This window comes from Henckelia pumila, chromosome 4, assembly GCF_033568475.1.
Source record: "Henckelia pumila isolate YLH828 chromosome 4, ASM3356847v2, whole genome shotgun sequence".
Taxonomy (NCBI): Eukaryota; Viridiplantae; Streptophyta; class Magnoliopsida; order Lamiales; family Gesneriaceae; genus Henckelia; species Henckelia pumila.
In genome coordinates, this window is record NC_133123.1 from 196,200,934 (window position 1) to 196,225,625 (window position 24,692).

Genomic DNA, 24,692 nt, shown 5'->3' on the forward strand with positions numbered 1-24,692 from the left:
AGAATTAATCAAGTGTTAAATAAGTTAAGGATATTGTTGTCATTTTATTTAAAATTAAGCTTAAAAGCATTTTTTCTCCAAACACTTAAATTTTAGCTTGTATTAACTTTTGACTTTTGTTTTCAAACACTATCTACTTTTGCTTATCACCCACTTCTTCATAATCTCTAAAAAAATCACTTTTAAATAAGTAGAAGCTCCACCAAATACACCCTAAATCATCCTTGCACTTGATTAAACTAAATACTACAGTAAAGTGTCAAATTTACCCAAACATGGGTGTATTGCATCAACTAATGGAAAGTGGTGTGGATGTGTATACATAAAAATGATTGCAAACGATTCATATAGCAATCCTCGACTCTAGCATTTAGAACAAGACTTTGTTTCAACATCCTATGTAGGCAAAGTTCTAAGCAGATGAAGGGCGCGCGTCCACTGTGACCCTTGAGAAAGCACGATTTTCTTCAAGACTGGAACCGCCCCGGCTGCTACAATCACTGCATGGTTCTCACTATTCATTCCTAAACTATAAAGAATCGCTAAGCTCGCCTCCTTGGCTCGGTCACCACCGTTTTCCATCAACTTCACCAATGCAAAAATCCCACCTTCCGAAGCGACAGCTCGGGTAGAATCTATCAAACCTTCTGATATTATCCTGTTGAGCTCTAAAACAGCAGCTTCTTGGACTTCAGGGTAGAATGAACTTTGGATCTGTTGTATCAATCTTGGGATTGTCTCGTAAAGAGTTACTTCTGTACTTATCGGGTTCTCAAAGCCTGAGTAACGCCCTGATAATGAGCTGAGTTTAACAAGGGATGCCGCGACCCAGTCTTTATAATTAAGAGGGGCGTTAGATACGATGATGGTGCGAAGTAGCTCCGTGAAATGGGGAGAATTTACGGTTTGGCGAAAGTGGTTGTGGTCTAGCAATCGAGTGAGCAATCTGGATGCTGCAGATACTGCTTGGCCAGCTTCTTCAAGTTCCAGGGAGTTTAGTTCAGGCTGTTCACCCCGGGCGTCGTCTTCGGTTTCTGTGGATCAGTTTATACGGATTAGTATAAACACGATCGAAAAGAAAATAAAGGAATAAATAGTTCGAGGATTTTCTCATTATTGATCAAGTTCTCTCCTCGGACAGCACCTCTAGCCAATGGCTCCATTATAGAAGCAAAGTTCGTAACGAGTTAAAATCTTGAATTTCCAGAAATTTTTTGCATTTCACTTATTGCTCACAAAAGTGGAGAATGTTGGGGAGGTGAAAGATCTAAAGTAGCAGGTAGCTATGGTAAAAACTATTGTAAAATCTGGGGATTTCCACCATACCACAATCTTTAACTGAAAATAACAAGCAGAAATCTTTTAAACTATAAAGTTCCCCCTGCCACAAGGTAAACATTGGTTAACAGGTGCTATGCTATGGAGGGCGTAACAAAATGTCGCATTTTTGCCTTGAGCTCCATTTCCCAACCCCTATAGTCAATATATTGACTCAAAATTAGAAATAACTGTTCGACTCATTCTGGATTTCACACATACTTCAATTATAAGGAATTAACAAAGGGAAAATGGATTTTTCTTCATGGAAAAATCTTGCAGTTTTCATCCTCTCCTAAAATTTTCCATGATTACTCTGATTATTTTGGTATAATCTACCAACAGGGCTCACACGACTTATAATACATTCATACCTGTCAAAGATTTTTGTCGAAAAACTGCTTCTAGACCAGATTCAATGTCTGCCAAGATGAGCTTTTCCACACAAGGTTTGATCATGGTAATAAACTCTACGATTGACAAAGCTTTTCTCTGTAAATTTGGATTTGATGTCTTCATTATGTCCACTAGGGAAGTAAAGACAGTGGAATCAACAAGCTCACGTAAATCAACAGTCTGCCCACTGTCAAAGAATTAATCTGCATCATGAAATGGCATCTAAAGTGCAATTTCATATTACATCAGTAACATAAGACCACATTTTGGGATGATTTTTATACCAGATAAAAAAGTTCTGAAAATGCTACTTTTCTTTATAATCGAAGTGGGATGTCTAGTATAGTAAGTATACAGGAAAAACAGCTCAAGCGTTGGATGTAGTCCTATAGACTTTCGATGCAACAACGATCATGGCAGATCAACATGAAAAGTTGAAGCAGTTTTGTAAATTCATTATATGCAGCTAAATGTACCTCAAGTCATTTATGATATTTTTTTTCTTTCTCGTGCCTAAAATTAGCACGTTCTTATAAAGAGGACAATGAGACAAAAAGACAGAACATTGAACCCAAAATTTCTAATGTATGTTTCAATATTAACTCAAGAAAAACAAACCTGGAGGACGACTTTGATGACACCGTGTCATTCCCCTCATCTGGTATTGAATTCCCAGTCTCATCCAATCCATCTTTTGAATCATCCACTGTTCCATTGTAAAACTAAAACATCGATATTCAAAGAAAAGTTCAATGAGAGAAGAAGCTACAGAAATTCCCTGAAAATCACTGGTCAAAGTAGCTACATACCTTCAACGTTATTTCTTTGTTGGGGTCCAAAATACGAGTAAGAATACTCAGAATCTGCAGTTGAACATACCAGTATCTAATATTTCAGTAAAACAGATTACATTGTATTCAATATAGGAAAAGAAATCAGTCTTATCACCCTTGCAATTAAGCTCTGAGATGTCTCCAACTTAGAATGCCGCAGCAAATTTATTAGAGGATGCAAAACGCCTTCTGCTTCAATTTTCTGGCATACATCATTGCTGGATTTTAATGCATACACAAAGTTATATCAGCCAATTCCCAGTGGATAAAGTGCAGCAACAGATTTATAGAAGTTAAAAATGGGATTCATAGAAAAGGTTGGTCTAAAACTGGCTCTTGTGCATTAAAAGAAAAGAAAAAAAACTCATGCAAAGAAAAGTTCATTTTCAAGAAAACAGAATACTAGGGCTTTTGCCTTCTAAAAGAATAAAATGCAATAAAATCAGCAAGCAGTAGGGCACATGAGAGATGACAAAAAATTTAAGAATACTAGAAACAGATTTCTGGACCTTTTTTCTGTTTCTGGACTTATCATGTTTATGTTTCTCCAGTAATAAGTTCTCCCAAACAGGATAGTTTACTTATTAATTGTGTTTGGAGAAACAGAAACAAATATCGAGATACGCCTAATTCTGAGCCACCAGACAAGACCAATATAGTCAGTGACTCAGCATGCAGTTTGATTACTTGATATATGAAACAGGACAAAGAATATGAGTTTTACCTGATGGACAGCTTGTCCAAGGCTTGAAGTACGGCCAATCTAATAGTGTCACTTGAATGATTAATTAACTGAACAAGAAACTTGAGAGCACCCGCTTCCATAAATGAAATCCGCATATATTCATTGATGGATGCATCGGCAATAGACCTTGCAGCTCTAGCAATAGCTGACTCATCTTCAAGTCCGAGAATTAAAACCAATCGAGCAACACCATCTATACATGGCAAGAGAGTAAACCTCTCATTTGAATTGCAATGTTTGTCAGATTTATTATCATCTTCCATTTCTATTGCACCTATACGGGCAAGAAACTGCTGTTGTGTCCGTCCCACTAAAGCATTAGTCTTTGCCTCATCCAAATCGATATTTTTTCCCTGAACATTTAATCCAAGCAGTAGTTCTGAAGCACCATATTTAGAAGGACCTTTTGATGTCTGTTCAATCTTTGTACCATCGGGCAAAGAAGGCCATGCGTACAAGGCCGGTCTGAAAGACTTGTAGGCAGCTGTCCCAATCAAAGGGACCAAAACTATACCCTCCTCCATAACAAGTATCCTATTATACTCATCTTTAGCAAATTCCAACAAAGCATTTCTCGCTACCTTTCTGATGACTTTAGATTCTTCAAGCTCAAGCTTCAAGAATTTTGCCTGCATAGTGCACAGTGCATAGTGCATATAACTAAGTTCTCAAAATTATTAATTCAGATTAAACATTATCAATATTACAAGGGGAAGAGTACAGCACTTTTAGTTGATGCTGTCATTCTCTAGAGACAAAACACTACTTAGACCACGGTTTTGATTCCATTTGCTTGTTATAGTAAATATACCAACAAGAGAAAAATGTAACAGGAAAGCAAACATGTGGAGGTTTACAATGACTAGGGGGTACATGATTCTGTAACACCAATCTGAAACCATAATCACCAAAACCAAACAAATCTGAAAATTCACTTCATTTTCAAACCAAAATGGCACAATGTGGTTCAAAACTTATGATCAGAAGTTCAAAATGAAATTGAACCATATTCCACCGTTGAGGGCTAAACCCGAATATATGTCTCTTCAGTTCAAACCTAAGCAGTTTCTTTTAGATGTGTGTGTGTGTTTGTGTGTGATCAAGAAAAAGAACTACATTATTAAGACTTCTATAATTGATATGTGTAACCTTGTGTTGATAAGTTTATCTTTATTTGAATAATATTTGTTTAGATATAGATTTGATTTATATTTGGTATGATAGGATTGTGGGAATATTATCCCAGATTTGTTAGGATTTAGTTCTATCTCTTTAATCTATTTAAATGTATGCATTGGACAAAATAACGTAAGAAAAAGAAGAATGAAAGTGATCTTTTCTCTTCAACATTTTGTTCGTCAGTTTCCATATGGTATCAAAGCCAGCCGATCATGAATTTTAAGGCTGCGATGGTTGGAGCAGGGTCTGGTACGAGCGGCAGTGGCAATTCTGGTGGGAGTGGCTCCAGCAGTTCTGGTAGCAATAGCAATTTCCCCCCATCCTTGGCTGTATCCGAAAATTCCCTTCAAATATCGATCCTTAAATTCAATGGCAAGAACTACCTTGAGTGGGCTCAATCAGTCCGCCTTGTCATCGATGGAAAGGGAAAATTGGGCTATCTAAATGGTGAAATGAAAACGCCTGCCTCCACAGATCCAAAGTATAAGCAATGGAGGTCCGAGAACTCCCTGGTTACCGCCTGGCTGATCAATTCGATGGAGCCTATCATTGGTAAACCTTTTCTGTTTCTTCCTACAGCCCACGATGTTTGGGAGGCAGTTCGGGAGACATATTCAGACATGGAAAATTATTCACAGTTATATGAATTGATTACCCGTATGTGGCGGGTACAACAAGGTCATCGAGATGTCACTTCTTACTACAATGAATTGATGTCCATATGGCAAGAATAAGACCTTCTTGAAGTTGAAGAATGGGAAAGCAGCAAGGACAGCATTCGATTTAAGATTAAAGTGGAACGAAGTCGAGTGTTTGTTTTCCTCGCAGGTTTAAATAAAGATCTTGATGAAGTTTGCGGCCGTGTTCTTGGTCGTAAACCACTACCCAGCATTCGGGAAGTCTTCTCTGAGATTCGGCGTGAAGAAGCCCGTCGTCTTGTCATGATGCCAAAGCTAGATGAATTCAGAACAGAATCTGATAGCTCGGCACTTGTGAGCAAAGGCAAAGGCAACAGCTCATCTGTGGATGAAAGCAGGCCCAGAATATGGTGTGAAAAGTGTAATAAACCATGGCATACGGTTGACACTTGCTGGGAAATCCATGGCAAACCTGCAAATTTCAAGAAAAAATCCGGTGGACCAAAACGGGTTGGTCGTGCTTTTCAATCAAGCAGTGTCAACTCCAGTCAGCCCTCATCCCCTTCGGAATCAACTCCTTTCACTAAGGATCAGCTTGAGCTTCTGTCCAAATTGTTCCAATCCCACCTAGGCAGCTCTAATTCCTCCTGCTCCTTAGCCCAAACAGGTATATCCTCCTTAGCTAATCTTGCAAACTCGATTTCTAACACCTCCTGGATTGTCGATTCAGGTGCCGCTGATCATATGACAGGATCTTCACACCTTTATTCCACCTATATCCCATGTGCTGGAAACAAAAAAGTTAAAATTGCAGATGGCACATTTGCTCCTATTGCTGGAAAAGGGACTATTGTCATTTCTCCCTCTTTAACACTTAAAAAATGTTCTGCATGTTCCGTTGTTGTCATATAATCTTCTCTCTGTTAGCCAATTGACTGCTGATATTAGTTGTCGGGTTGTTTGTTTTCCTTCTCATTGTGAATTTCAGGATTTAGCCTCGGAGAGGATGATTGGCAATGTTAGGCAGGATAATGGTCTTTATATTCTCCATGCTGATTCTTACCATACTCAACTGACCCAAAGGACTTGTCTCAACTCCATTTCTACTTCTAAAGATTGTGAGATTATGTTATGGCACTGTCGTTTAGGGCACCCAAATTTTGGTTATTTGAAACAATTGGTACCAAAACTTTTTATTAATAAAAATCTCTCTTCATTGTATTGTGAATCATGCGTTTTGGCTAAACATCATCGGTCTGCGTTTCCATCTCAACCTTACAAACCGTCTGCTCCGTTTACTTTAATTCATAGTGATGTGTGGGGTCCTTCAAGAGTTTGTACTTTATCTGGAAAGCGTTGGTTTATCACTTTTATTGATGATCACACTCGTCTCACTTGGAAATTTCTTTTAAAGGATAAATCTGATGTTGTGCATGCTTTCAAGAATTTTTATAACATGATTCAAAATCAATTTAATATTGCAATTAAAATCTTTAGAAGTGATAATGGGAGAGAATTTTTTAATAATTTACTAGGGACCTTTTTTACGATAAGGGGATTGTACATCAAACCTCTTGTCCTCATACTCCACAACAAAATGGAATAGCTAAAAGAAAAAACAGACATCTTATGGAAGTTGCTAGGGCAATCAGTTTTTATACTAAGGTTCCAAAGCATCTTTGGGGTGAAGCAGTTCTTACAGCTACTTATTTAATTAATCGTCTCCCATCCCGAGTTTTAAAATTTCGGCCTCCCATTAGCATCTTTAAAAAATGTTTTCCAAGTACTAGACTTCTCACAGATATTTCCCTAAAAATATTTGGAAGCCTAGTCTTTGTTTATAATCATGATGTTAACCGTTCCAAACTCGATCCCAAGTCTCACAGGTGTATTTTCGTTGGGTATCCCTCTAATCAACGGGGGTTTAAGTGCTTCGATCCTGTGTCAAAACGAATGTTTGTCTCTATGGATGTCACCTTTTTTGAGGGACAGTCATATTATGACACTCAACTTCAGGGGGAGTATAAATCCGGTGAAGATGAATGCCAACCTACCTCAGACCAAACTGTCTTAGACCTAACAATTGAATTTGAAACTCCTGATAAATCTATTCCGTATGATAGAATAGAAATGAATGAGAAGCAGTTCAAGGGTCTAGTTTATACAAGGAAAGGCAAGGCACAGAAAAGAGGAGACATTATCCTACCACAAGGCCATGAATCTGAACTTGGGCCAAATTCAGAGACACGCAATCACACATCAACAGATCCTGTTAATGTGAGTCAAGGTACGCCCAAGTTAGCTCCTTCAAATACTCTTGACCTTTCTATTGCTCAAAGGAAAGGTGTTCGATCATGTACCATGCATCCTCTATCCAATTTTGTGACTTACAAAAATTTATCACCCACATTTTCTGCTCTTATTTCTAAAATAGATTCTGTTAGGATCCCAAATAATGTACATGAAGCTCTAGCGATACCTGAATGGAAGGAAGCAATTTCTGAAGAAATGAGAGCTCTGGAAAAAAACACAACTTGGGAGAAGGTTGATCTGCCCAAAGGAAAATCCACTGTGGGGTGTAAGTGGGTTTTCACTACAAAATACAATTCTGATGGCTCACTAGAAAGATATAAAGCTCGTCTAGTTGCCAAAGGTTTCACCCAAACTTATTGGGTTGATTATTCTGAGACTTTTTCTCCAGTGGCAAAATTGAACACTATTCGAGTTATATTATCAATTGCTGCAAATCTTGACTGGCCTCTAAACCAACTCGATGTGAAGAATGCTTTCCTAAATGGTGATTTTGAAGAAGAAGTATACATGGATCCTCCCCCAGGTTTTGCGGATCAGTTTGAGTCAAAGGTGTGTAGGCTGAAAAAATCTCTCTATGGATTAAAACAATCTCATAGAGCTTGGTTCGAGAGATTCACAAAGTTTATTAAGAGTCAGGGATTCACTCAGGGTCAATCTGACCATACTTTGTTCACAAAGAAATCGTCCACTGGTAAGATCTCGGTATTGATTGTGTATGTTGATGACATAATATTAACAGGAGATGATATCCAGGAGATGAGTAAATTGAGGAACAGCTTGGCAGAGGAATTTGAAATCAAAGATCTGGGACATTTGAAGTACTTTCTTGGGATGTAAATAGCAAGATCTAAGAAAGGAATTATGGTGACTCAACGCAAGTATGTTCTGGATCTTCTGAATGAAACTGGGATGAGTGGATGTAAGCCTTCAAATACTCCAATAGAGACGAATGGTAAACTTGGACAAATTATAGACGACACACCAGTAGATAAAGGAAGGTATCAACGATTAGTTGGGAGATTGATCTACCTATCTCACTCACGACCAGACATTGTCTTTCCTGTGAGCATGGTGAGTCAATTTATGCATTCACCTTGTGAAAAACACTTAGAATCTGTATATCGGATTCTCAAATATTTGAAGAGAACACCAGGCAAAGGATTGCTCTTCAAAAAGGGTACAAAGAGAGAGATTGAGGTGTATACAGATGCAGATTGGGTAGGTTCCATCTCAGATCGAAGGTCAACTTCAGGATATTGCACTTTCGTATGGGGCAACTTGGTAACATGGAGGAGCAAGAAACAGAGTGTAGTCGCTAGAAGCAGCGCAGAAGCTGAATTCAGATCTATGGCTCAAGGAGTATGTGAGACTCTTTGGCTTAAGAGAGTTATGAATGATTTAACGAGGGAAGTGAAGTATTCAATGAAGCTGTACTGTGACAGTAAAGCTACTATTAGCATTGTGCATAATCCAGTTCTACATGAAAGAACCAAGCACATAGAAATTGACAAGCACTTCATAAAAGAAAAACTTGAGGAAGGAACCATTTGTACACCATTTGTTCCAACTACATTGCAGGTTGCAGATATTCTAACCAAGGGGCTTCCAAGACAACTATTCGAAGATCAATTGAGCAAGTTGGGAATGATAGACATCTTCGCACCAACTTGAGGGGGAGTGTTGATAAGTTTATCTTTATTTGAATAATATTTGTTTAGATATAGATTTGATTTATATTTGGTATGATAGGATTGTGGGAATATTATCCCAGATTTGTTAGGATTTAGTTCTATCTCTTTAATCTATTTAAATGTATGCATTGGACAAAATAACGTAAGAAAAAGAAGAATGAAAGTGATCTTTTCTCTTCAACATTTTGTTCGTCAGTTTCCATACCTTGTTTATAAAATATATTGATTTTCTCATCATATCAAAGAAAATGTAATAAATTTCTATAATGATGAACACTTTTGGCTCAAATAGATAGAAGGATGATATAGTGACTTTGAAACATAAGTGTGTTTTATTCATGGTTAAATCAAATTATGACATATGGCCATTAGTCCATGCAAAAAGGGAAAAAAAAACAAAGAGTTATTATTGTTAGGCATCTTACAACAGAGATTTGGGTAAAACTCTTTCTTTATTATCCAACCAACCTTTTCTTCAGTTTTCAAGAAAGATTATTTTTTAAGGTATACATTAGCTGAAAACCCCCACAGAAATTACAAATATATAAGGAGTAATCCTCACCAGTTTAGGAATAACACCTGCTTCAATCATTATATCATGTTCCGAGTGGCTCAATGCCAAGTTAGCCAAAACTCCACCAGCAGCCTCGTTAACTCTCAAATCCTCGTCCTCCAAGAACTTGACAAGTAGAGGCAGGATCTCGGACCTGGTAATTCTCGCTCTAACCTTCTCATCTACAGACAAGTTCCACAAAGTACATATACTTTGCTCCTTCACCTGCAGGCGCAAAAAAAAAAGAACAAAAAAAGAACAAAACAAGACATCAATCCTGATCATTAACCACAATGCCAATTGCCAATATAGTGAACGATGTTCTTCTTTACCTCAGATGACAAGGGAGATCGTCTCAATAGGCCAGTCATCTCTTCTACTGCAGCACTCTCAGCAACTAAATCTCGATAGACATTAATCGCGGATATAACCCGTAAAAGACCAGCAGCTGCTTCACATGCAGAATCAGAGTCTGATTTTAGAAGGTTAACAATGAGATTTACAGTGCCACTAAATCTCATGATGTTGTCAACAAACTCCTTGCCACCAAGCGAGTACTTCCACAGTGTCACAACAGCTTGTTCTCTATCTTGACGATCATTATCCAAACCTAGCATCCGAACAAACATAGCGATATAACCATCATTCGAGCAGGATAAGCTGTCCTTTGAAATGTCAACATCCTGAAATCATAAGATGATAAGAAATATCATCCATTGCATGCAAAGGAACCACACTTCATCACCATGATCAATCCAATTTAAAGAAATCTGTTACCAAATAAAATGTAACGAAATACATACAAACAAACACACATACTTAGCAATCAACTTTGAACCCAAAAAAAAAGACGTTTAACAAATGGCTGCATGCAGCCACAACATCCCTTATATGTATCTGATCTATAACCAACTCAGAGACCAAGACTGAACATGAAGAATCTGTACTTTGAACATCGTATCCAAAGTTAAACATGTTTTACATTTTGTTTATTAACTTCTAGGACTCCATAACATGAAAAATATAGTATAATATGATTCTATGGTAAAATGTGAACCATGTACTAAAATTTTCATGAAAACTGACTGTGTGGAAGAAGAGATGAATGAGCTAAGAACGAAAAATTTCCAGTATATTTGGTAAAGCTGACGATATTGTTCAAGAAAGTGTTACTAAGCATGTTCCATACAATCACGAAATTAACGATCTTTAATTTCATTAAGGCCATCGGTTCAGATTCACCCTTCAAACATTTCAGGAATGGTATTGGATAGATTAAGTAAGCATCAATCAAAATTCTATTAAACCGATGCATCCCACGATTACTCACGCGAAGTTCATAATTCCAAAAACAAGAAAGCCAAACCGTCCAAAACTCCATCAGTATCACCATAATCGAATTCATACATGGAAGTCAGAAATGCCCAAATACCTCTATTTTACACGAGAACTAACACGCCCAAGTGAATTTAGAATTTTCACTAAGGAAATAACTTACAGAAGCAAATGCCTGCTCTTTGGCAGCAAAAACTTCAACTCCATCGCCATCACTGCAAGCTCTAGTCAACACAGAAAATCTACGGACGCCAGACGGGTTAGTGAATTTGTGAGGAAGGCAATGGTTTCTTGAAGTAAGGATTGTATTCGTGGATCTTTTAGCTGAAAATACTTCGACACGAGAATCAAAATGCAAGTTTTTCTGCTGTTGGAGAAAATTGGGTGGCTTGAATTTGAGATGGGATGGGATTATCAATGCCATAATTATGGTTACAAGCTTCCGTAGAGTTACTAATATGGATTGAAAAATGGAGGGTTTTAATAATCTTGACGGGGTTTTCGGGAGAAGTTTTTTTTTCTTTTTTTTAAAAAAAAAATTTATTAAAAAAAAGTTACATGCCTTAAGTTTTTTGTATTTATATGTCAAATAACATTGAATTCTTTTCGTGCAAGCAGTCACGAGATAGATTATGATTACTATTGGAGTCTCAAAGCTCCATCACCCTCATTCATGTTAAGAGATCGGCGAATATTACTGCGCATTCAATAGCCGCTTTTACCATTTCTTCCTCTTTCCCTTTTGTTTGGGAAGCCTGAAATTTTTCTTTATAGTTGATTAATCTTGTAACAAAAGAACTCTATTTTATGCAATAAATTACAAAAATTTTAACCGTAAAAAAATAGTTGATATTATTTATTTATATACCATATCAATTATAAGATATTATCTTTAATGTTACGATCGTTTGTGTGAGAAGTGGTAAATACACACTTTTAAAATATTTCAAATATTTTATTGAGTAAAGCAAACGGTCTTGTTAGGGCCTTAAAAATGGTTTGAACCACAAAAATAGTGCGGATAAATGGTCCAAGAGGTTTTTTGACTTTTTTATACTCAGGCAAGCACAATTAACGAGATAAATAAGCAAATAAATAAATAACACAAGAATTATGAAAGTTCAAAGCTAAAATCCTTCTATGTTTCTCTTTCTTCCACTTAGGAAAGAATTCACTAAAAGACTTGGCTTATACAATCTTTTTTAAATAACTCACTCCAATCGTATGAATTATCTCTTGCCTAGACTGAAACTCCTAGTCCACAACAAAATGAAGACAACAAGTCTTAACACCAATACAAATACACAAGTAAGATAAATGAATGAATCATCAGATTTACACTGGCGAGCAAAATATGCAATGGTTTAAGATGAACGGTTGAGAGGTTGACTCTAAGCCCTTGATGATCCTTGATAATATGATGAATAGACTTGTATGAGTAGGCAATATGAGCAATGTAGATGTAGATCTTGCAAGTGCTCAAAGAATGCAAGCTTGTGAAAATGTACGTAGTTCGGGTTGTCTTTAAGATTGCTTGCATATTGTATTTATAGGCTAGCAACGCTAACGTTCGACTGCATCCTTCTTTAAATTCTTAAAGTAAAGATGTCTCATTTTATCTTAAGTCGTTGTACATGCTCAATAAGTACGGTACGAGACTCTTTTCTAAAATGGATGAGAACGATTACTGCAACCGCTAAAGTGGACTATCCACATGTACCATTTTTAGCAAAGATTTGAACGTCTGAATCTTAAACATTTATTGTCATCAATTTTTTTGCTCTTGAAGTACGTGAAATGTGACTTATCTTGCACGAACATTGAAGTTGAGGAATTAGTTCAATGAAAATATCTTCAACATTGAGTTGTTTGAGCGGTTTGAGCCTACAGACAAATTATATCAGCGATTTTGAGCTTCTGAGCAGTTTGAGCTTGTATGGCCAGTTCAAAACTTCTTAAGTTGTTCAACGGTCTTGAATATATCCATAATTGACCTTGAACTAGTCTGAACTACTTGAACTGGCCAGAGTATTCTTAAATGGTTCTGTTTATGAATTTTATTAATTGAGACGCCCCCGCGCCTATCAATTGCACCCTTGCACCACTCTACATCGTGAAAAAAAGTAAAATCAAAATTATAGACGCACCCGCGCCCGTCGGAGTCCAAATTTTTGGAAAGTCTTTCTTCTCGGTTTTAAAATATTTGTTTGCATAACTTGAGAGAGGATCAAGGGTTTCAAAGGAAAAGATGGCTAGAGACATAGGAACACTTGGAAACACCGAAAAACGAAAGATTTTGGCCAAAGACGGAGATCACATCAATCTCGAAACGGAGAACGCATCTCCAATCTTCGTTCTAGTTTCTTCCCTTCATAAATTCTTTCTTTTAATGAATTATTTTTAGAACATGTGTGATTATTTTATTGAGTTCATCATGAACTAACTTTATTATCTAGAGGAAGGACGTAGTTTGACTTATATATATCATTTTTTTAAAAATAATTTTATTGATAGATTATAACTTTTCACTGGTTTATTTATGTTATCTTGATTTGATTGCGTTTGATTAAATGATCATTAATTGAATAATTATATTTATTTGAAATATAGTACTCGAGAGAGAAGATTTTGAATAAGATTATAGGAAAATATATTCTTGGAGTTTGTAGTTTCGGAAAACCAATAACTTCATTGAAGACGTTAGAAGAATATTTCGTGCTATTTACCAGGTTTGATATTTGATAGGAATATTGAAATCAATATTAGATACGAATTTATATTTGTCACTTGGTAAAGAGAATAGAAAATATTAAGAATTCTTGGCTAGTAAACTAGATGAAGTTATGATCTAGATATCTTTAAGAATTAAAAATGGTTGATAATCAAGTGAAATCGAACCTCTATAAATTATCTAATTTTTTTATTTTTTCATGCGAATTCATATTTATTTCATTGCAGATTGTAGTAATTAAAAATCATAACAATTTTGTAACTTTAAATAGAATTAAGATTATTTTAATTTTATATATTTATTATAACATAAATTGTTAGGATCAGTTTAGACACCACTGCCTAATATTGCTAAAATGAGTTAAGTTGTGGTTGGAAAATGAACTGGTCTTTTCTCGACTGTCCATATATATTTACAATTAATGTGACAGCCCACTCCAAGACTTGGATTTATTCAACTGCCTATCCCAGAACTCCTAGTAACTGGACTGAATGCAGTCCTCGACTGATTCATATTACAACGATGTTTGCAGCACCTCAACTGAAATATTATAAAGATGTTACAACTATATAAACTAAGCACAACTTGATCCTACACTTGATCTGATTAATTCTATGAAGTGTGTGCTATATCAGTTGAGGTGCGAGTTGCTTCTTGGTACGAGAGTGATCTTAATGGATCTTGAATTGATCTCTTATCTTTTGTTGTGTTCACTCTCAGTCTTCTTTTGTTAGCACAAATGATCTTTTATTTATAGCTTCCAACTCCAACGGTAACCTGATTTAAATTCTAGCCGTTGGTTTGACTTGTCTACTACCTTTTACCTTCTCTGAAAAAAAGTACATTGATGCTTCTGTAGCTCGGCGGTGTCAGTCTTGTATGGAAAACTTTATCCAATCACTGTTGTATACTTATGACTTCATTCGTAGTTTGGTCAACTGATCAGCTTTCCTAACTGATCAGTCAAGGTGACTATCCAGTCTTAATAATTCAGTTTAGCTCTGCACGACTGAATACAATTAGCTTTGCTAGTCCAGTCGTGGTTTTAGCTCAGATACTTTTTAGGTGACTCCAATTGACGTGTCCAGTTGACGTCTTCAATTTCAGTCGTGGTCAAAGTCATTCGTCCGATGATTTTGCCTATGTATGTGAGACCCCGGTTCTAATCATCTAATCTCGGGTTAAACAATAACTAAGCATATAAGATCCAAGATTAAAAAGCAAATAAAAGAATTTTACTTTTCCAGAGCTGCAGGCCTCGCTCGATTGATAAAACTCAACCGACCGAGCGGGTTAAGTTCTGCCCTCTACTGCTCGCCTCATGGACCAGCTCGCTCGATCGGTGAAACTCAACCGATCGAGCGGGCAAAGCTCGAAAAAAAGAAAGAAAAAAGGTTACAAACATTCTCGCTCGATCGGTCAAACTCTATCAATCGAGCGAGGGTAACTCTAAACCAATTTCCAGAAATAAACTCAAACCAAAATCAACTACATAAATCCATTCAATACATAATGAAGTACAAAATACATGCAACAACAACATACAAACCTCAATTCTCGCATAATCTATACAACATAATCAACAAAGTTCGAGTTCTCTACATGCTTCAAAACACTCTGCCCCTACCGTACTCCAGCTTGGTAGTTTCCAAGGCCTTTTTCGAATAAGCCAATTCATTTGGGACCTTTTTTCATTGCTTTTCGAAATGAAACTCTATTCTTTACTTTAGCAATTTAAAGCAATTATGAAAATACGCAAGCGGAAGACTTAAAGCAATCAATAATAAATGCGATAAATAAATGCGTAATCTAAATAAAGCAGTAAAAGGGATATGAGATGTTTATGGAAGTTTGACGATAAATCTTCTACGTCTCCTCTTCTTGGTTAGGATCGATTAACCAAGGATCCACTAGCACTTCAACTTCTTGGCCTTGATGGCTCCAAGGATAGCCGTACAACTCAACACGATCACCGTGCCAATACAACTCGATACACTTGGCCTTAAGGGCTCCAAGGATAGCCACAACACTCGTACAATATACTCGGCTTCACACACGAGTATTTACAACAATTGAACAACCAACTCACAAATGATCTTATACAAACAACCCTCGATTTGAATATATCGCACAAATATCACTTGAACACTTGATGGAGAGGATATTGCTTGTAAAGAAGAGAGAAGATGAATTGGTGATTTGAAATGGCTTCAAATGACATGTATTTATAGTTGCTGATCCGAGCTGGTTCGGAGCCTCCGAACGGGTCTTTGGGTCGTCCGAACGTTGTCTGATTCAAGTTCAAATTTTTGCGGCTGGTGAACTGTTCGGGGGATCCGAACTCGTCTTCAGGTCGTCCGAACGGCTGCATTAAATTCATTCCGGTAAATTTCTTCCGAAGGCTTTCACCTTGTGGCTGAGAGTTTGATTGGATCTTTCTTTGCAGTTCTTTAGCTTTTATAGAAGACTGGACTTCATCTAGAGTGATTGTTTGATCTCTGTCATAGAGTAATGCATCACGAAAGTTTTCAAAAGACGATGGCAAGGAGTTCAGCAAGATTAAAGCCTTATCTTCGTCCTCTAATTTGATCTTTATGTTCTCAAGATCATCCAGGATCTTGATGAATTCATCAATTTGTTCTGAAGTTCCCTTATCGATCATACGAAATCTTGAATGGGTAAAGCCTTTGCTTCATATGCAATCTATTGGCTAATGATTTCGTCATATATAAGTTTTCCAACTTAAACCAAATCCCAGTAGCTGAAGTTTCCTTTGAGATTTCCCTAAGTGGTTTATCTCCCAAGCAAAGTATGATTGCACTTTGAGCCTTCAACATGATCTGAGCTTTCTCCTTAACATGTCCTGTCACAGCTTCATCACCTTGTAGAGCTTCAAAAAGTCCTTGTTGGATCAAGATTGCACGCATCTTGATCCTCCATAACCCGAAATCATTATTGCCGGCCCGAAATCATTATTGTCAGTGAACTTTTCAATATCGAACTTCATAGTTCCCATCTGAATTTGATTCTCCTCTTTCTTGGTTCCCGCGGACGGCGCCAGTTGTTAGGAAAATCAACCCAATATCAGATGAATGCAGCAACAATAAGAGGCAAAGACTTTGTTTGTGAAAGAGCTATAGCAGATGCAATATGAAAAACCGATCCACCAAGATCAAACACACAACCAATATCAAGCTATAAAAGAGAGACAATGCAATTACGTGGTTCGACCCTTAATTGTTCTACATCCACGGGAGAACAACCACCATTTAATGATAATCACCAAGAACGATTTATAGATTACAACCCAGAGTAAAGCAGTAAACAAGATTACACTTTTGGCTTCCTAATCCTCAAGCACGATCAAGATTAGGGTTGGGATACCGAACCAAAATACCGACTTCTCGGTATACCGTACCGAAATTTTTTCGATATATAAACATTTTTTTGTTATATCGAATTTATTTTTGGTATCTATACGGCATTAGTATGTATTTTTTATATACCAAAATTTCGGAATTTCGATATCGATATTGGTATGAATTTTTTTCATACCAATAATTTTGATACGGTATACCGAAAACCCACCCCTATTCAAGATTACAATCCTTGATCTCCTTGTTGACACTGCTGGATTTGATTCTCTCTAATCGATATGTGAAGATCTTTAAGTATTTTTATCTTCTGTCTCTCTATCGTTTTCCTTGAGCTGTCAATAGCATATATATATATATATATATATATATATATATATATATATATATATATATATATATATATACTTTTCCCTTCAAAATCGACTAACAAACTCCAACTAACTCACGGACTTCTCTTGATGGATCTGAAAGCCTCATATTGAAGCCTTAGTCTATGGCCCAAGTTGTCCTTTAGCCCAATGAAAGGAAAATAAGATTTATGGTCCAAGCTTGTACGACACATCCACTTACAACCAATGAAGTAGAACTGATGCACTTGATGAAACGACCCTATCTCTATAATTAATAAATAAATATGCGGAATTTTTTTTTTTTTATACTTACTAAATAAAATATATACATATATGCCCATACATATATGCACAGAATAAAAAGTTTTAAAATAAATAAATAAATAAATAAACAATTAAACACTTAAATAAAAATGCATTCTTTAAAATAAAATAAATATCTGAGTCAAATATTTAATTAAAAATACTGCATAAATAAAATGATTAAAATTTGCATGCACTAACAATATTCCATAAAAATATTCAAAATTCCCAACCACTGAAAAATAATATAAAATGTAGCATGCTGACATAAATAAACATGCACGTGACTCAGACATCTATCACGGTCACGGGGTCACTGCATGTCCGCTCATACATCCTCGCCTCCGGTGGGTACAACATCCTCCTCAACGTACTCACCTGCACCATACCAGTGTAGTGAGCCTAGAGGCCCAACATGCTAACATAACAAGGGTTTAAAATAATTTAAAACAATTAAATACTAATACATACATATACATGAATGAGCATGCTTAAAAATTACATAACATAACTTAACTTAAATAAACTTAAATAACATAATACATAACATTGTTGAGCAATTAATTTTCTAACATCGCATGGTTGTATCCGTAGTGTAACCTTAAATCATACATTAAATACTGATCAGCGTGAAAACCAACGTACGTGGCCGGTGACGAATCACCTCTTAAATTGGCAGTAAACTGCCCTTCAATCATATGGGGACGAATCCCCCTTAAATTGTCACACTACTTCAACTTCCAACATAAAATATTTTCTTGCTCAACCTTAAACATTAAATCATGCATAAAATATTATTTCATGAATGCATGTACTTGAATAAAATGTGTGTCCTTCATATATATTTAATTTAAATTTCATACTATCATATAAATATAAAAATAACTTCCATGCATAAAAAAAAATAATTAAATATATATTCAGGACACATGCAATTTCTCATGGGTTGTCCTGAACTGCTGGCCCTAACACTCAAGCCCATTTTTCTTAAATCTGGCCCATTAACACTGAGAATGGCCCAATAACATACTTAAGCCCAAAAATACAATTCTAAGCCCAAATAATTAATTTAAGCCCATTAACACTCTATTCTGGCCCAATTGGCCCAAAAGCCCAAAGACTGGCCCAATAATTTTCATGGGCCCCCAAGGCCCATAAAATTAATGGACTTACTTAATTAAATTAATTAAGCCCAAAATAAATAAATTTGACTCAAAATAATTAAATGGAGCCCAATTAAATTTTGGGATTTAATTAGGCCCATTAAATACTTAATTAAACCTAAAACTTAAAAATAAAAATACCCGAGCCCGACTCACTTAACCCGGACCCGGACCCAACTAACATAACCCATGACCCACTGACCCGACCCGAAACCCACAGCCCGACCCGGACCAGCTAGAAACCCTAGAACCCGAACCCCTCTCTTATCCTTCTCCTCGGCCGCGAGCAGCAGCTTTCTGGGGCTGCTGCCGCCGTGCTCCGTCCGTCCCCTGGCCGGAACACCACCACCTACCCCTAGCCCTCTTCAAGACGTTTCCAACAAGCTAAAAACCAGCCCAATCCGAGCCCTAACGAAGGAGAACGAACCAAAACAAACTAGCCCTTATTCTGCTCGCCTCCTGCGCGCGACAGCAGAGTTCCGACCGTTTGGCCGCCCAGCTCCGGCCACCACTGGCCGGAGAACAACTTGGATTACCTTCCCCTATGTCTTGTGGTTCTAACCCAACTGGAATCAGTCTAAAACATGCCTTATGGACCGAGAACGTCCCAATCTCCCAACATCGCTCAACCTGCGCACCCTAGGACCTGTTCTGAACCAGCTCCTCTCCTGGCCATGCATGGCTCGAACCAGGCAAGCCATTCAATCCTAGGGACCCTAAGACATCACCCTAGATGTGGTTAGCAGCCCTGGATCGGCCCCTTCCTTAAAAACATGAGTATGCATCATGAACAAGCCAACACATGCAGAAAAACGTGAATAGTTCATTCAAAATCCAAAGTTTCTTACAAAAATCGAACAGGACAGTACATAATCTGATGCATACACACTCACACATATACCCACTGATATGGTCTTAAAAAGTGGAAGAAAACATGCCTTTCACCGATGCAAATAAAGAGCTAAGTGCGTAGGACGTTTCCGGGACGACGATTGGACGAAAACTTGACAAAACGTTCGAAAGTTGGCTATGGAAGCTTGAAGGTTTCTGCTGAAAACGTGAGAATGGGGTGGAAGGAGAAGGTGTCGGCTGATGGAGTTAGAGTAGGATAGGTTTTTGTTTTAAATTTTGATAATTAGGAATAATCTAGGATAATAACTAACATAAAATAATTAGGTAGATAATATAACATAAATATAAGATTTTAAACTTTTAAAAATACAAAATAATCTGATATAAAAGATAAATCCCGAAATATAAATTTAAGGGATTTTTAAACATTAATAAAAGTCATTAAAATGACTTATTTTGGCTAAAAATAAACTCCTAAATAAATATATAATTAAATACTATAATTTTCTTGACAAAACACCTTAAAATATTATTTTGAGGCTCATAAAACTCATAAAATATTTTTGGCTAAAAATATTTTGGTATCTCGTCCGTCCACGTTCCCGTCTACGCGATCAAAACAATTAATTAAAATACTAAAAATCATAAAAATCACTAATTATGGGTTAAATGCTTAAAAATAAATTAAATCATGCACAAATAATTCACATAATTATTTAACCCATAAATCTAAAATTTAAATAATTAAATATCCTAATTATGCATGCGGATTTACGTATTTAAAAATACCGGGTGTTACAATTCTCCCCCCCTTAAATTGAATTTCGTCCTCGAAATTTAAAGTACTTACCCGAACAACTCCGGGTAGCGAATCCTCATGTCTGCCTTGGTCTCCCAAGTAGCTTCCTCCTCTGAGTGATTCAGCCACTGGACTCTGACCATCGGTATGACCCGCGTCCTAAGCCTCCGCTCCTCCCTTGCCAAGATCCGCACTGGCCTCTCCTCATACACTAGATCTGGTGGCAACTGTAAGGGCTCGAAATCCAACACATGCGACGGGTTGGAGACATATCTCCGAAGCATGGATACATGGAAAACGTTGTGCACTGCCGCTAGCCCCGGTGGTAGAGCTAAACGGTAGGCCAACGTGCCAACTCTCTCCAAGATCTCGAATGGCCCTATATATCTCGGATTAAGCTTGCCCCTCCGTCCAAAACGCACTACTCCCTTCATCGGTGACACCTTCAGGAATACGTGATCACCTACAGCGAACTCCAAATCTCGTCGTCTGGCATCTGCATAACTCTTCTGCCGACTCTGAGCAGTCCGCATCCTATCTCGAATCTGAGTCACAATGTCAGCTGTCTGCTGCACAATCTCAGGACCCAGTAAAATCCGCTCACCAACCTCATCCCAATGCACAGGAGATCTACATCTCCTCCCATACAAGGCTGCATAAGGAGCCATACCTATAGACGACTGAAAACTGTTGTTATAGGTAAACTCCACTAATGGCAGTCTAGTCTCCCAAGAGCCCCGAAAATCAATGACACAAGCTCTCAGAAGATCCTCGAGAACCTGGATCACCATCTCAGACTGACCATCTGTCTGGGGATGAAATGCTGTACTGAACAAAAGCCTCGTCCCCAAAGCTGTGTGCAGACTCTTCCAAAACGCAGATGTGAATCTCGGATCTCTGTCTGACACAATAGACACTGGTATGCCATGCAGTCTAACAATCTCTCTGATGTAAAGCTCTGCATACTGTGTCAAAGTATAAGTAGTCCTCACCGGCAAGAAATGAGCTGACTTGGTGAGTATATCCACAATCACCCAAATCGCTGTGCACCCTCTGGCACTCCTCGGTAAGCCAACCACAAAGTCCATCGTAATATTCTCTCATTTCCATTCCGGAATAGGAAGAGGTCTAAGAAGTCCTGCTGGACGCTGATGCTCTGCCTTGACTTGCTGACAAGTCAAGCACTCTGACACCACTCTCCCGATGTCACTCTTCATCCCGGGCCACCAATACAATAGCTGCAAGTCTTTGTACATCTTCGTACTTCCGGGGTGAATGGAGTACGGAGATGTGTGAGCCTCTACTAAAATCTCAGCTCTCAACTGATCGACGTTCGGTACCCACATCCTCCCACGGTACTGAACGATACCATCCTCCACTGTATACAAGAGATTACCTCTAGCCTCATCTCTCTGTCTCCATCGCTGTAACTCCTCATCAGTGGACTGTCCCTCCCTAATCCGATCTCGCAGAACTGGCTGCACCGTCAACACTGACAAGCTCGGTGCGCGACCACTCGGATAACACTCCAAACCAAATCTCTGAATCTCGCTCTGTAGTGGTAACTGTACTGTCAAACACGATACCACTGACGACTTCCGACTCAAAGCATCGGCCACTACATTAGCTTTACCCGGATGGTAGCTAATGTCGCAATCATATTCCTTCACCAACTCCAACCATCTGCGCTGTCTCATGTTCAACTCCTTCTGTGTGAAGAAGTACTTGAGACTCTTGTGGTCTGTGAAAATCTTGCACTTCTCGCCATACAGATAGTGCTTCTAGATTTTCAAAGCGAAAACCACTGCTGCCAACTCCAAGTCATGCGTCGGATAATTCTGCTCATGAATCTTCAGCTGTCTCGACGCATACGCAATAACCTTACCACACTGCATAAGCACTGCGCCTAAACCTAGTTTAGACGCGTCGGTGTACACCACTAACTCCTCGTGTGGTACTGTCATCGCTAATACTGGTGCAGTAGTGAGTGCTTCCTTCAGCTGATCGAAGCTCCTCTGACAGGCTGAACTCCAGATAAACTTCGCATTCTTCTTGGTCAAGGAAGTCAAGGGTACTGCAATAGAGGAAAAACCCTTGATAAACTTCCTATAATATCCTGCCAAACCCAAGAAACTGCGAATCTCTGAAGCATTCTTCGGAATACCCCAATTCTGCACTGCCTCAACCTTAGACTGATCAACTGCAATCCCATCCCTCGAAATAATGTGGCCAAGAAATGCCACCTGCTCAAGCCAAAACTCGCACTTGCTAAACTTGGCATACAACCGATGCTCCCTCAAAGTCTGCAAGGCCGTCTGAAGATGCTGTCTATGCTCCTCGATGCTCCTAGAATAGATCAAAATATCATCAATAAAGACTATGATGAACTGATCTAAATACGGCTGAAAGACTCGGTTCATGAGATCCATGAAAACCGCTGGAGCATTGGTCATCCCAAATGACATCACTAAGAACTCGTAATGCCCATATCGTGTCCTGAAAGCAGTCTTGGACACATCTGCATCTCTGACACGCAACTGATGATAACCAGATCGCAGGTCGATCTTGGAGAACACTGAAGCTCCCTGCAACTGGTCAAATAAATCCTCTATCCTCGGCAGTGGATACTTGTTCTTCACTGTGACCCTGTTAAGCTCTCGGTAATCGATGCACAGTCTCATACTGCCATCCTTCTTCTTCACAAATAACACCGGAGCTCCCCACGGAGAAAAGCTAGGACGAACAAAGCCTTTCTCTAACAACTCCTGAATCTTCTCCTTCAACTCTTTCATCTCGGTAGAAGCAAGTCTGTACGGTGCCTTAGAGATAAGCACGGTGTCTGGCACTAAGTCGATGCCGAACTCCACATCTCTCACTGGTGGAATTCCTGCAACATCCTCCGGAAAGACATCCGAAAAGTCACGAACCACCTCTATCTCTGATAATGATCTGCTAGATGGCTCTGTGTCGTGACAATGCTCGCTAGAAACCCCTGGCAACCCCGTCTCAACAACTTCCTCGCCCGAATAAGAGATATCACCTGAGGAATATCACTGCTCTGAGATGCATGAAAAGTGAACGGATCGCCCACTGTAGGTCTCACTGACACTGATCTCCGACGAAAATCAATCGAAGCTCCATTGACTGTCAACCAGTCCATGCCCAAAATCAAATCGAATCCACTCAATGGCAAAACTACTACATCTGCTCGAATGGAGTGTCCCTGCAGCTCTAACTCCAGTCCTCGAATAACCTTCGAGGTAGAAATAATCTGTCCTGACGGCATAGTAACATCATACCCACTGTCACTACTCTCAGGTGTGATGCCTACCCGCCTGATAAACTCCAGAGAGATAAACGAATGCGTAGCCCCTGAATCTAGCAACGCAAACGTGAAGTTTCCTCCTAGTAGAATTTTCCCGATGATTAAGGAGGTATCTGGGTATGCCTCCTCAGCCTGCATGACAAACACCCGCCCAGTGGTGTTCTTCTTCCTTGAGCAGTTGTATGCCCCATTACCTAGCTCCTTGCAGTGGTAGCAAACGTTGGAACCGATCAAACACTGACCTGAGTGAGGCCTCTAACACTATGGGCACAAGGGAACTACTCCTGTCTTAGGGGCCCCGCCCCTCTACTGCTGCTGCGGCTGGCGCCCCTAAGGCCTCTGCTGTTGTCCCTGCTGATTCGGGCCCTTAGACGGCCCAGTAAACTTCTTCTTCGCAGAAGGCTGCGAAGATGGTCGATAAGCTCCTGGCTGGAACTGCCTCTTGCTTTGCTGTTACCTCTGCATCTCTCGTCTCCCTTCCTCAGAACGCAATGCTCTGCTAACTGCCGCCTCGTAAGTAGTGACATCCAACATGCGAACGTCATGCTTGATGTCAGCCCGCAATCCACAAACTGTCTCAACTTGTCTGGTGCACTCAGCAAAAGAGGCACGAAGCGACACCCTCTCTCGAACTGGGTAATGTAATCCACCACATGTTTCTTTACGTAAATCGCCATGCATAACTAAGTGGTTTAAAATTTAATGCTAACTGAAATTCTAAAAATTAAATCATGCTATAAACACTTAAAACTTACAGACCGGTAGCGTGGATTTCTGAGCTCGCATAGCAGT

The 24,692-nt window shown here is 38.6% G+C and overlaps 1 protein-coding gene across 1 annotated transcript; it reads right to left on the minus strand.

Moving 5' to 3' along the window:
- Positions 1 to 203: 203 nt before the first annotated feature.
- On the minus strand, positions 204 to 11,445 carry LOC140863302 (uncharacterized). The gene is made up of 9 exons (XM_073266632.1): positions 11,164 to 11,445; positions 9,998 to 10,348; positions 9,675 to 9,890; positions 3,271 to 3,920; positions 2,662 to 2,764; positions 2,523 to 2,576; positions 2,332 to 2,435; positions 1,692 to 1,900; positions 204 to 1,034 (listed from the first exon to the last, which is right to left on the minus strand). The coding sequence occupies exons 1-9, from the start codon at positions 11,422 to 11,424 to the stop codon at positions 397 to 399; spliced, it is 2,586 nt and encodes an 861-aa protein (XP_073122733.1). The 5' UTR covers positions 11,425 to 11,445; the 3' UTR covers positions 204 to 396.
- Positions 11,446 to 24,692: the final 13,247 nt, after the last annotated feature.

Bases quoted from the DNA above. Each gene is read 5' to 3' on its own strand.
- LOC140863302 (XM_073266632.1), bottom strand. From the start codon at position 11,424: ATGGCATTGATAATCCCATCCCATCTCAAATTCAAGCCACCCAATTTT. The intron at 9,891-9,997 runs GTAAAGAAGAAC...TTGCGCCTGCAG, and splicing joins GATCTCCCTTGTCATCTGAG to GTGAAGGAGCAAAGTATATG. The intron at 1,901-2,331 runs GTTTGTTTTTCT...ATTCTTTGACAG, and splicing joins TCATCAAAGTCGTCCTCCAG to TGGGCAGACTGTTGATTTAC.